Source organism: Myiozetetes cayanensis, unplaced genomic scaffold (assembly GCF_022539395.1).
Source record: "Myiozetetes cayanensis isolate MyiCay16 unplaced genomic scaffold, myiCay2020 scf10, whole genome shotgun sequence".
NCBI lineage: Eukaryota > Metazoa > Chordata > Aves > Passeriformes > Tyrannidae > Myiozetetes > Myiozetetes cayanensis.
The window spans coordinates 21,632,968-21,647,059 of NW_026086605.1; the positions used below are offsets into that span (position 1 = coordinate 21,632,968).

The 14,092-nt window shown below is 42.8% G+C and overlaps 1 protein-coding gene across 3 annotated transcripts in view; it reads left to right on the forward strand.

Annotated features, from left to right (window-relative positions):
• Positions 1 to 2,454: 2,454 nt before the first annotated feature.
• Positions 2,455 to 14,092, forward strand: part of VCL (vinculin) — a 60,138-nt gene continuing 48,500 nt past the window's right edge. For all 3 annotated transcript variants that reach the window (XM_050336266.1, XM_050336275.1, XM_050336280.1), the window contains exon 1: positions 2,455 to 2,875. In XM_050336266.1, the coding sequence (XP_050192223.1) occupies positions 2,708 to 2,875 (168 nt within the window). In that variant the 5' untranslated portion in view covers positions 2,455 to 2,707. The remainder of the gene's footprint in view (positions 2,876 to 14,092) is intronic.

Here is a 14,092-nt window from a genome sequence, read left to right on the forward strand (position 1 = left end):
GAAATTTCAGTGATGGGCCTGCAGTACAGTCACATAGTGCAGACAAGAAAATTTGATTTTTGTATGGGCAAAAATGCCACCATTATAACCCAAACAGTGAAAAAAACTCTAAATACCACCACATCCCAAATACAAGCACATTATTTTGGCCCTATAGGTGAGCAAGGTTTCAGAAGGCCACAAAAAAGTTTCATCTGTTCTATATTTTATTTTACCTGTACTAACTGTACCTATTTGAGCCACCAAGTCAGCCTTTTATAGTGATCAGATATCACTTTTTTTCTTAAGGACATTTGCACACCCATGCACATTTCAGACAGAAGTCAGTACACTTGATCCTAAACCTAAAGCAATTATATTTAATCAAAGAACTTAGCTTATGTGCAAGTCCCACAAATTACTAAATATGTGGTTTATTAGGTCTGCATAGTTCCACAAAACAGAATTTAAGAGATTATTATTTCATTACATGGACTAATTTGATTTTTGTAACTCCCAGCTCTAGCACACTGCTATCCAGAAGGATTTATATCTGTGTTCATTATTAGTGATCCATAGTATGCAAAAGAAGCACTGCTGAGAATACATATACTAGAAATGGAAGTACCTGCTATAGAGGCAATGGTAAACAACATAAAAAGACTCTTATAGTGCACAGTTCAAATAACTTAATACACTCAAAACTGCTTAGAGGCTGCTATTCCAGGTATGTTTTGCATGCCAATAGCATAATTTGATTATGCTATCAAGCCTACAGATACACCTCTTTCTGAACAAAACGGGATTGTACACCACGGAAATTAGTAATATGGCTTCTACCACTGCAGATTCAATAAATACATACACATAAACATAATTCTAGCACACTAAAAGAGAACAATAGAAAAAAAAAATCAGAGGTGTGGCTAAGATTTCTAACCCTGTCAAAATAAAATCTTAGCTCTTTAGGCCTACGACTTGTAACTGTCCCTGTAGCTCCAACCATGACAGCACTGGTATGAGAAGTTACAGAGACAGATCCTTGAACCCACACAAGCCTTACTGATTTAATTACTCATTCTATATGTCCCCATGTCTGCTGGTAGGACCGGCTGCGTTCAAACACCGCACAGAAAGAACATTGTTTGCTCTAAAACATTTCGGAGTGAAACCTAACCTGATAGAAACATTGATTTATAGCTTAAAATAGCAGAACAAGGACAAAACCGCCTAAAAGTCAGCAGTAACTTTTGAAATCTAATTCTGTGCTCGTGTTATCAAGGAAAGGAACTAGTGCAGACTGCAACCCTGTAACTCCTCACTCACATGCTTTATTCTATCACCATGAGCGCTGCCCGTGTCTCAAGAGACCGGCCGGAGGGCGGGCGGCGCAACGCTCCGTGAGGGCTCACCCGGAGCTGCGCCGGCACTGGCGGCCGTGCTCCCACATGGGCGCTACGGAAGAGCGGGAATTTATGTTCCCCTCTGGCTACGGCTTGTACTCCTTCCCCCGACACCACGCCGCTCACCTAAGGGTATTTAAACGAGCTCCTGCGCCCGTGCCGCTGTTACCACCAGTTACAGGGGTGAAACCTAAGGCGAGGTTCGCTCTCCCCACTACGTGACGCCCCGGCCCGCCCCGCGGAGCCGCCGCCGCCTCAGCGCTGTCCCGCCGCGTCCCCTCAGCCTCAGAGGGGACACCGCTCCCCACCTCAGGCGGGAGGAGAGCGGGACAGAGGGGACACCGCTCCCCACCTCAGGCGGGAGGAGAGCGGGACAGAGGGGACACCTCTCCCTACCCTCAGGCGAGGCGGGGGCAGGAAGGGGCGCCCGCCACCTCTCCCCACTTTCCCTCAGTGGGGCGGAAGCGGTCGGGACCGCGCCCCGGGCGTTCCGCACCGGGCCGGCTGCGGGCGCTGAGGAGAGAGCGGAGCCCGGCACAGAGGGGCGCGCCCCAAGCAGCGCCTGGGGACAGGGCTTGGGTCGGGTCCGATCTGGCCAGGGGCGTCACCTCCCCCCGGCCGCCCCCGTCCCGGTGATGCCCAGCGCCACACACCCAGCCAGGAGGTCTCGCTCCGCCTCAGCCCAACGGAGCGAACTCGCCCCGGCGGGCGGGCGTGCCGCAGGAATCCCGGAATCCCACCGCCCCCTCGGCCCCCGCTATCCCGGCACCCCGGCTTTAATCGTCTCCTTATATGGACACCAGAATGTCTGACGTCATCCCGACGCTGGGAAACCAGCGCCCGCGCAGCCAAGCTTGGTTGGGAAGGCGGGTGGTGCGGGAAAGGCGGGGGGCGGAGGGGGAAGGAGGCTCTGGAATGTTGATGGACGTGGCCTTTCGCCACTGGGAGCGGCGGCCCCGCGGCGGCCATTGGGCGAGGAGGGCGGGGGCGGGAGCGGCGGGAGGGGCCGGTTGTGGCGGTTGAAAAGCCGCCGCCTGGCTGGGGAGCGGCGCTAGTGCGGGGTGTGTGCTGCTGGGGGGAGGCAGGAGGGTAGCGAGTTCGAGTCCCGCCTCCGCGAGCCTGAGCCGGGAGCTGCTTCTCCGGGCTGCCGCACTCCGCTCCGGGGCGAGGGGAGGTTGGAGTAGTCGTTTGGTTTCCTTTCCTTCCTCGTTTCCCTCTTGGCGCGGAGGCCGCGGCTCTCGCTGTGGGGCGCCAGCTCGCAGGGACAGAGTTTGCCAGGAGTTTGTGCGGACTTCGGGCCCCGGCCCCCCCGCCCTGCCGCCGCCATGCCCGTCTTCCACACGCGCACCATCGAGAGCATCCTGGAGCCGGTGGCCCAGCAGATCTCCCACCTGGTCATCATGCATGAGGAGGGGGAGGTGGACGGCAAGGCCATCCCGGACCTCACCGCCCCCGTGTCGGCCGTGCAGGCCGCTGTCAGCAACCTGGTGCGGGTGAGTAGCGGCGGCCGGCGCCTCCTCCGCGCCTCCTCCCGGAGCCACTTTGGCCGCCGCGGCCAACTTGGGAGCCCGCCTTGGGCGGTCGCGGACAGGTGAGCCGACCCCCGCCCCGTAAAGGACCGGCTCCCCGGCGGTGGTGGCCGGGAAGGGGTTAAGTTGGGAGGCTGCCTGGACCCTTGGAAGCCGGCTTGGGCTGTTCCCGCCCCGGCCGGAGAAGGAGCCGGGCGAGCCACACTGCAGAGCAGTGAGTTGTCCCAGCAGAGAGTTGTTCGCCGTGTCCGAGCCAAGAAGTCTTTGCCCACCTGAGGAGCGGCATCGCGTTAAAGTGCAGCAAAGCGCGCTGGTTGCTGCTCGTACCCGCCCCGAAACGCCTCACAGATGGCTCTGATACGCTGTGGGGTTCCTCGCTGCCTTGGAAACTCCTATTTTAAGTGTGTGCACTATAAAAGGCAAAATACTTGGCGTGAACCTATCCTAAAAAAAACCCCAAATCCCAACAACTAAATCCCAGACTTTCGAGGCATTTGGTTTTGATTGTTAATTTGCTGAAGGTTGGCCTGTCGTTATCAGCGCAGGAGTCGAGGCGGGACAGACCTGTGGTTTCCAGGCAAAGTCTGGAGTTGTAAATTATTCTTGTTACGTAGCCTCGAGTGTGAGTTACTGACGGCTGGTGGGAAGCTGAAATTCCTCTTGAATCTCTCCATTTCTTGAGACCAGCTATGCATCGCATGTCTCTTTAAGGTCTGAGCTTCTGCGGTATGGACACTTCAGTTTGAGAAGTGCAAGTGATTAATACGACTGAAGTGTTTTACTTGTATTAGTACTTTTATAACCATCAAAAGAATAGCGAACTGTTGCAAGGCAGAAGTATTTTGATATAGAAAGTACTGTCATGTTGCATACTCTTTAATTGCATTTAGAATTACTTGGCAATACTTAACTGACACTTAAGCTAATTTACAGATGCTGAATTAATTTTTGACCATCAGATGTTGCTTGCTCATTTTGAATCCTTTAAAATTTTGAAGTAATTCATGGCAAGCAATACCCTTTACCATTAAACCTTACCTTAAAATGAGTAGCTATGTAGAGTTAAAGTACTGTGTCACTATTAACTGATGTATTAATGCACTGAAATCATAAGGCTTGTGGGTATAAGAAACTGTCAAGATGACTAATGTGTGTGATGTGTTTATCGTCTTTTGGCCTGTAGTACTTGCTACTTCTAGAATAACTTGCCACTTTGATATTCTGCAGTTTACTACAGTGTAACTGCATCTCTTCATCCCCATGACTGTGAATTTTACAGGTTGTGCTGTCTGGAATACTTGTGCTTCCTGCTGACTTTAGCATAAACTCGTCTTATGTAGAACAATTGGTCTGCAGCAATGAACTGATGTAATAGGTGTATTGGCTGTGAGGGTGTGAAGCATGAGTGTATGAAATACTTTTCCTTGAAAGGAAGACTTTGGAATAACACTTTGCTTCTCTGAGCTTAGCCTGTATCATTGGGTTATGTGACTCTGTTTCCCCACCCCACGTTCCTCTCAAAAGAAACTTGATCTGATAAAGTCTCATTTATTGGAGAAATGCAGAAACAGAACTAGCTTCATTCTGCAGCTTGCTAATGCTGCTCTTTTTTCATTTTAGACTGTTGTGGAAGCCTCTGGTTTTCTTTTCTTGCCTGCTAGTTAGATAAAAGAAAAGACTGTTGAATTATTTTTTGTGTGTGTTAATTCACAAAGAGCAAATAGAAGTGATGTAATCTGAGGCAGTACTTACCAGGAAGATACTTTGATCTGGTAGAATACAGCTTTGACTACATTAGGAAAAATACAGAATTAAAGTTGTTTCCTATCTGGAGCTGTGTTTTCAGTGCATCATTCCAAAGTGTAAATGGGATTTGTGAAACAGCAGTTTCACTGGAGCAGGAGTATTTATGCAGACAGGTTATAAAATTATGAGCCTTCTGGTGTCATCAGAGGTGACAGCAAAGATGGAGTTGTCAGTGCAACCAAGAGAGTAATGCCAGTGAGCTGCCAGCTCGTTGCGTTGCTTGCTGTCTGCTCTGGGTTCTTCGTGTAGTGTGAGTATCACAAAGTGCATATGGGGAAATACTGACGAGCTGAGAATTTTTTAGTGATAAATTGTCACACACAGCACCATTATTTCCAGCTCCCCAGCCTACAGTAAGGACTCCACAGTTTGGAAAATGCAACATTTAATTGATTTAATTGTTGCATCTGTAAATAACTGCTGGTGGCAGTGTTTGAAGTCCTGAGACCCATTCTTGTGCAAGGGCTAGGAGATATGCTGTGTGGGGAAGTGGGTTAGGAAATGACTGTATGGCTGTGAGGAAGGACCCATGTGCAATAACTTATTTTGCTGGTGTTCCTGAGATGGAGTTACCACAATACTCTATATTCAAGATGCAACAGAGGTGATAGATATGAGTCTTAATTTAAGACTATTAAATAAAAGGGAGACCTCCTCCTAAATACCTTGACTTGAGACATCTATATGAGAACTCTTCCTTCAGTTTGCATTTAACGTGCATTTCTGTACTTTCTGTCAAATGTTTATGCTGTATTTTAAGGTTTGCCTGAAGGCATCTTAAATTACAGGGGTATTTTAATGTGAAGTTTGCACACCCAGGAAGACCTACTGTAGAGATGCTTCCTTGTCAGAATGTAGTTGTAAAGTAATCCTGGGTAAGAGATAATACAATTGTTACAGTTAATGAAATAATTGAATCTTTACAAGTTAGTCTTTCCCATGGTAAATGCTGAAGAAAGACTTGGTATTCTGTTTCCAATATGTGGGTTTGATTCTGCTGCATCTTGAATATTCTGTTAGGACATAGATTTTGCAGAACAATTGTCAAATTGTTTTAAGTATTTTGATGAAATTTCTTAACTGTGAGATAAAAGTTCTTGTTGCCCGTGCAAGAGTTCAGCATGTGGAGGGAGGTAAGCATCAGAAGCTGTTTTGCACAGAAATAAGCTTCTACTGAAGCCAAGTATTTGAGGGAGAGACTTCAGATACCACAAGACTATTAATATACTAAATCTGTTCTTTTTCAGCGGAAAATCTTTGTTTTTATTGGCTTATATTTGTAGTGGATGTGTGCCTCTTATGGGAAGGTTGGTGCTTGGTATTAGCTGAAGATGTGATGCTGTAAGTCAACAGAAGTGGTGTTGGTGAAGGCAATAGTCAAGACCACCCCATGGGTAGGGAATAATTTTGAGCTCACTAAATATAGTATTAGTTCACTGGAGAGTGAAATGAAATTGAGTTCTAACTAGTCAAACATCCTAGGGGAGAAATGAATCATGTGGTGGCTTTCTAGTTGTTTGTTTATGGCTTTTTTTGTTGTTGTTTTGTAGTTGTTTTTTTTTTTTTTTAAAACACTCATCAGACTTTTAGCCTATTTTTAAAAAGAGGGATTTCTGTCAGATGACTAATGATGATGCAGAAATCTTAAACCAGTTGCACACATTATATAAATAGCTTCATTTCATGGAGGAGAAAAAACCCTACTTTGCAATAGTGAATTTACAAGCATTTATGTTCAGACTAATGTTACATTGTAACCAAACAGAGAAAGCAAATTGTACTCTGTTCTAAACTCCATTCACTTACTGCCTTGTATGGATTCTGGCGTTGTGTCAGTACAGGCATAGCCCACTCTGGTCCCTTCTCTGCTGTTTTGGACAGAATTGCTTCAGAGCAGTGTTGCTGTTGCTGTGCCAAATACCAACAATTCCATAGGTGAAGCTGCTGAGCTTGACAGAATGGGAAACAATTTTCTGCATAGAAATTAAGGTAACAGAACGGATTTGGGAAGTACACGTAATTTAAATACCGAGTATTGGGTATTTGGGAAGTACACAATTTGAATACCGGAGCAGGCTCAGCAGCTCAAGGAAGTTTTGGTTTTTCAGAGTCTGGGTTGTTCAACCAGGTGAATGGGTTAAAAGATCTGACCTGCTTTATCTTAGACCCTTTGCCTGACCAATTATCCTGTTTTCATGTCCTTAATTTTTACGGAGTTTGAGGCATCTGAGCAAAGTGATACTGCTGTGGAATGCTCATAATGGAAAAATTAAGGACATGGTAACAAATGAAGTGACTGAGATCTTTCAGAACAGAGATCTGCTCTGAAAAAACAGTGCTTGTGTAGCTGATAATGCAGCTTCTGCCTTTCTATCCTCTGTGCTATAGGTGCTATATTGCTGTATGTGAATCTATGTTTCACAAGCATCTACATGCATCCACTTTCTCTTTACATTATTTTTTAATGGGGAAAAATTCCTTTGCTCTCTATTAAATTGTTACTCATGTTTCTCAAAAATGTGTTCTTGTTGGTTCCTGTGATATGCCTTTATTTACCTCCTGATATTTGGAGGGTTGTGGAAGAGTACTGACATATTTCTCCATCTCAGTTACTAACTGTAATTAGCAGCTCAGAGTAATCATCAGGAAGGGTCTCTTAGATTATAAATATCCTGTCTCATAGTCATGGTTTATCAGATGTTTCCTTTAAGTAGAGCTGGGCCAAGCACTATTTTAAAATGTAAATAAACACAGTCTAGAGTAAGATTAAGCTTAATTGGAGATTGTGCTCAATGAGAACAAGACCCTATAGCACTGGATCAGTCAGTCATTTGTGTCTGAGGTTTTGGTCACTTCCTAAAGTTGTAAGGTCAGTCTCTTTAAACTACCATCAGCTGAAGCCCACCTCATCTAAGCACAATTAAACCCATCCAGATAACTCTTAAAACAGGTGAAACTTGATACCAGTCCTTAGGCAGTGACATAAAGTTTAAACTAAACAAAAAAAGTTAACTGTAAGAGAGTTGCATTTAGTGTAGCTGTAGCAGCTATCTTATCTCATCCTAGCAGATGAAGTAGTAATCACCTGAAGCCATTGGCATGTTTTGACTGCATAACCATGGGCCTCTCTCAAGTGAGAAGTTGACTGGGATTATAGGGCCATGTGGAAAGCACTGTGCATTTTCCCTGGACAAGCTGTAAATGTCTACTAATGCCTGCAAATCACCAGCTTGGAAATCACCTATTTAAATTAATTTGTGAAAAATGCAGCCTGCCTTGAAATCATTGTCATGATTGCAGCAAAATTCAAATACATGGATAAACACCTAGAATGAGGAGAAATGGTTTGACTGTTGTGGACAGTGGATAGTAAAACAGCTTTATCATCCCTGAGTTTTCTTTTGGCATAGCTGGCTTGCCTGTAACCCAGGGTGCACAAGGCAGGAGTGAGCTTTTGTGAACAGCCTAATGTTTCTCTCTTTTGAGGGAAAAATTAGCTTACAATGTTTATGTGTCTTGGAAAAGGATGGAGAAAGGAAAAAGATAAGCTGCTTTTTTTCTTGCAGAATTTTCCACACAGTGCAAAAGATGGCTCTCAAGGGGGTTGTAGTTGCTGCATTTTTTTTAACTGATGTTTGTAACTTGCCATGGGATATGTACAGATCTGTGCCTTCCCATCTCCAATTTATTATATTGTTATGTTTTGAAGCTCAAATGGTCACTGGAGCAGCTCATCTGAACTCTACAGAACTCAGACTTAATGACAAGTGAATAAGAGTACCAGAATAGGCCTGATGAGCTCATGACAGAGTATTATCATTACAGGTTTCTAGGTCTTATGTATGTGTAGTAGAAAACTGGGATTAGTGTTTTACAAATAAGTTTCCTTTTCTTTTTGAAATACAACATCCTACTTCAGTGTACCAGCGATTTCAACAGGGATCATTTGCCGTATTGTGGGAACTGTGGCCATATGCTCTGAGAAAGTGGATAAACCTCATTAGGGTGTGTGTATGGGAGGGACTGGGAGAAGAGTTATTAATCAGACAGAAAGCAACTTTGTAATAACAAAAGCACATCATAAACTTCTTTCTTGCTTTTATCTGTTAGGAATTATCTTTACGCAAGTGATAAATTAGATTCTGATTTGAATGGAATCATCTCTTTGTTCTGTTATTGTGTTTGGATACTTAATTTATACCAGTCTCCTCCATTAGCTTTAAGAGGGATCTTTTGTTCTCTCTTCCTATAAATGTGCATAGAGATGGTGAATGCCTCCATTAGTAATTACATGCAGCTTGGTTTTTGGGCATAAAACCAGAATATTATTGTGGAATGGATAGCCTTAAAGTGGCAGTTGGACTAAAAAGTTCCATATGCCAAGAATCTGGAGGATACCACTCCTGCACTGGAAAATTTAATATATGCTTTCTGCTGCATGAGCGGATTACACCAGTGTAGGAGGAGTTGCTAAACCCATGTTAAGTGCCAAAGTTTTTAGCAATTAATTCTTCCTGATGTCTTGTAACTTTATAGTGTGATGTAGCTGTGCTTTGAAACAAGAAGATACTTTTCTCCACACAGTGGTATTAGGGTATTGGACTGTAGACATGGAATTTCTTTTAGAGGTTAATAAAAAAATGAAACCAACCAAAACATAGTTCAGGAATGTGTAGCTTCAGAACATTAGTGGAGTAATGTACAGGTGTTTTCCCCTTCCCAATACAGTTGAAATTTGGATTGATGAAACAAATCTTAGAGAGGATTTGGGTGGAGGTGGATCCAAGCAGTGGTTTTAAAGATGCATTAGCAAATGTGTTCTTAATTCTAGTTACTGGAAATGATGCCAGTTTTCCAAAGGAGAAGATAGGTCAGTCTTAGTCAGTTCTTCCCTTGAGTGCTCCCTAATTTTGGTAGTGGCTTCACATATAGCAAAGATTGGCTTTTTATCTCTCCCTTTCTGTTGTACAGCTTGTGTGTGTTGTTCCTAAGCTCTTGTTTCTGACTGCGTTGTCTTACTAAGTTTTATTGTCTTTGTATTTTTTCACCTTCAATGTGAAGGCAAAGTATCTACTGTTAGAAATGACAGCAGAAGATTGATATTACTCACGCTGTCAGACTGGCAGATTAATCTTGAAGAAACATTGCAATGTAATTTTTTTTTCTTTGGTGACACTATTTATGTTCTATCACTTGGTCAGTCAGATGATATCACGAGCAGTTCTTGATACAGAACTTGCCTCTGCAGCTATGGTTCTTTATTTCTGCAAAGTGATTACTCCTTTGCTGACATTTATCTTTAAATACAACTGTAGGAGCAGTGTTACTCAATTTGACAGTTGTCGTGGGTTTGCTCTGGGCCAAGTACTTTTGGTAACTATATAACTGTTAAAGGCTTATCCACCAAATTAATTGTAATCTTTAATTGACTTGTGTTGATGCGTGGAAATAGACCACAGTGGATATTGCAGCTACCTGGATTTCAGAAGATACTTTGTGAATACAAGATGACTTGCTGCATGGGAAGATGAAATGATGAAATAAAGGCTGGATCTTTTCAGTTATAAATACTTCCCCAGTAAGTATCTCTTCAAAACATAAGCCTAGCATCCTAGCCTCTCAAAGCCAATCATTGGGAATAGGGGGCATGACCCTAAGTGCATAATATTTGGTGGTAGGTCTGGTTTGTCCCTGTAGTAATTTCAGGTCCTAGTGAATCTCTGAAAATATGAAAAACTGGCTAGAGAATCAGTAGAGAGAGCAAACCTTCCCTTTGCTTACTTGGCCTAATAATTAAAGTGTACTAAGTATGACTCCCTATCCTGAGACTAGAACCAAAGCTTTGTGTCAAAATACACTGAACTCACTTTGGAACAAATCTCTTATTCAGAAGTAAATATTGTTCTGATGCTTCAGAATAGTTATTGACAGCATGAATAATAAACAATGGACACAATACCAGCTAATGAAAGGAGAAAGAAGGCCAAAACCTCTTCATTATCAAAGGCTTTCCACAGTGACTGTAACACTCAGCTCACTGACTCTTAGTAGATAATGATTTCTAACTCCTTCTCTCACTGAGAAAACATGTTTGAACAGTCTTCCAGTATCCTGACTTCATGGGTAGGGTAGGAAACTGATGATTCATGGCAGGTGTCTCCAGTGAGAAGTGGAGAAAAGAAACGAGTTGTTTATCTTGGTGTTGGTCTAGGATATTTATGAAGAGACCTATTGTAATAATGCTGCGTTGCATTTTCCATCAATGATTACACCCACAGAATGACAAATGTAACTTGGTCTTCTTTCACCAAATAAAAATTTTCCTTGTGCCAAACTCTAAGTGCATCTTGGGGACCTGGGATTGCTGAAGACAGATATTCTAAGAAAAGATTGAGGTAAATAAGGTTCTGAGTGCCTCATCTTTTTCTGTGTTGTGGTCAGCCCCCTCCCCCCACCCTCATTCTACAGTAGGCCCACATTTTACCTAGCCTTTGTTATTGCTGTATTTACACAAGCATTTTTGTTTGTTATCTTTCATGCCTCTCACTAGATTCAACTTTAGATAGACTTTGTGATGGACCCTATCCCTGCATGCTCAGCTACTGTGTCTTCGTTCTTCCTGGCAGGAATGTTCTGTTCATCCATGCAGGCCTCCTGCCACCTTTGCTTGTCTTCCTGCTCATCAGAGTGACTTATCCTTGGGCTTGGAGTAGGTGACCCTTGAAAATCAACCAGCTTTCCAGAACCTCTCTTTATTCTAAGACTGTTTCCCATGTGATTTCTCCAGTTAGGTCCCTGAAGAGGCTAAATACTGTTCTGAAGCTCAGAAATTTATCTAGTTTCTTCCTTTCAGGATCCTTAATTCCATCATCTAATGGTCACTGCATCTGGCACTTGCATTCCCAGATGATTTTTATCCTGTTTCTAACAGCAGAGTGCCTCCTATCTTTAGCTCCTCAATCTGTATCTACTAATGAGAGATGGTAATTAGAGCCTTTCAGTCTGGGAAATGAAAAATACAGGCAAGCGGTTTTCTTATTAAACTGTTGGGTTTTGTGATGGCCTAAAAAGGTTTGACTTGAGCAAGTATCATCCTTAATCTTTGTTCTCAGGTATATATAATGCATAAATTTAAAAATAACAGAACTAAAAAGTACTGCTTTGGTTAGTTTTACAAGCTTTATGCTCACATAGCTTCATGTGTGCAGTTTAAAGTGTTAGGGTTTGTTGCAGCTGTTCTGGTCTCATTGCTCAATGTTTTTCTGTTTGTGGGAATAGTAAAATGCAATGGTATTCAATTGGAATTGCATTTTAGTAGCTGAGTGTTAGCATGAACTAGAGACTCCTTAATTACCATGGCTAATGGTGGTAGAAATAACGGTGGTTATTTCTGCAGTGCCTGAACTGGTGGGAGGCACTGCAGTCACCTTAACTAAGTCACTGTATGATGGCAAACAGTAATGACTGTTCTCAGCCTTTCTTTTTGAACAGGTGCATCAAAAGGTGCTTGTTAAAGGCCGAGCCAGGAAAGTTCCTTATGAACTTCCTTGCCTGTTGTAGTCCATCAGCCATTTTCTGGCTATCAGCTCTCCAGTTTCAGACTCTTCCGGTCAAGCAGGGAAGATGTTAACAAGCTGTCATCTGGAACCTCAGTTATTCCAGCTGAGTTGCTTCCTCTGCTATCTTCAAACCTTCTCCCGAATTTGAAAGAGGCTGCATATTGCAGCTGTTTTCGAGGGAAGCATTAATAAAACTTTCTTTTTTTTTTTAATGCAGGCTTTTTGTTTGCCTGCAGAGACAGACTTCAAGGAGACTGATAGTCAGTGCATGTGAGACTCAGATAACTTGTAAATTGCAAGAGTTTTTGGGTGGATTTGGTTCCTGGTGGCCACAAACCCAGTTACAGTTAGAACAAATGCACTTACTATAAATGAGTATAATACCTGTGTGTGCATAGGCAATGAATGGTTAAACTGCTTAAAATGGTATATAGTAGTACATAACTGAGGGAAACAATTAATGCTGAGTTTTAGTTGTATGCAGGCTGGTATGTTCAGTCTTCCAGTTTAAACTCTGGAAACCTTGTCAGTTGCTAACATACATGCATGTAATCATCTCACTTAGGAGGGGTTTTGAATACTGAATTATGTGATACACCGAATATTTATCTAAAGAGTTATCACTGTAAAAAAAATTGCTGTGTCAAGCATATAGCTGGAAGTTATTGGAAGTTCACTTGCTGTTGTGTGTCTGTTTGCTATTAAAATCACAGGGTTTTTTGTAACTTTGTTCAAGATTGATCACAAAAACTGTTTTACATTTCAACCTCTGAATGTGTATACAGGTGTCTATATATCCTTCCCCTAAATCTTCAATAGATTATTTGGTCACAAACCCACTCAATACTTGAAATAACTTATCAAGTGTAAAAGCACTTTCTCAAATTACTGCATACCTCTTACAAATTTTTAGGTGAGATATTACACTGAGTAGTGTTTAGACTACACTAAAAAAATCACTTTCATGATCCTAGCTGTCTTTGCAGCTTTTGCAGCACAATAGTTGTGTTGAATACCAGAGCTGAACAAATGAGATTTCTCTCGAACTACAGAGAAGTAGCAAAAAGGTCACTTTTTATTTATGTTGCCCTGATACAATGACAAAAATGGATTGTGAAGGGCTGGTAACTGCCAAACCACTGACTTAACTGTAGCAAGTGATGTGCTGTTTGAGTCTCTGCCACACCTATAAAATGTTCCCCTTTTCTCAAAAAATTGAAGGGTGGGGTGTGGAGACCTAAGTGAATTTTAGGGGGTTACTGAAGTTTGACTTCAGTTTTTCTCCAAGGACAAAAATGTAATAGGGTGGCATTTCTTTGATTTCTCTTCAGTTAATGCTGGAGAAAACCTGCATTCCTCAGCTCTCTGATTAGATTCCACTGGCACTTGACCTGTCAGACCAGCTGAGCCCAGCCCACCCCCCATGCAGCAGAATGGAATGTATTTTTTCAGTTGATCTGATTTTTTTGTGTCCCCCCCCTTCACTTCCCAGCAATTTGGGGTGGAGGGAGCTCATGGGGGTATAACTGTAAGAGCTGGCCCATTCTCTGATCACTCAGTACAACGCTAAAGATACTTGTGACCCTGAAGTGGTTATGAACTGTTGCAAAGTGGTGTGGCAGATTTTTATATAGTTGTTTTGCACTTTTATTGTGGCAAAGAGCAAACTTTTGTGTACATGGTTTCTTAGTTTTCAGCATCACCAAAATATTTATAACTAATTTGGTTACTGTGTGGCAGTGGAGGTAGTAAGGCATTTGTAAACTTGATGGATCTGGCATTTGCTCTTACAACTGAGTACAATTCCTTTCTTCAG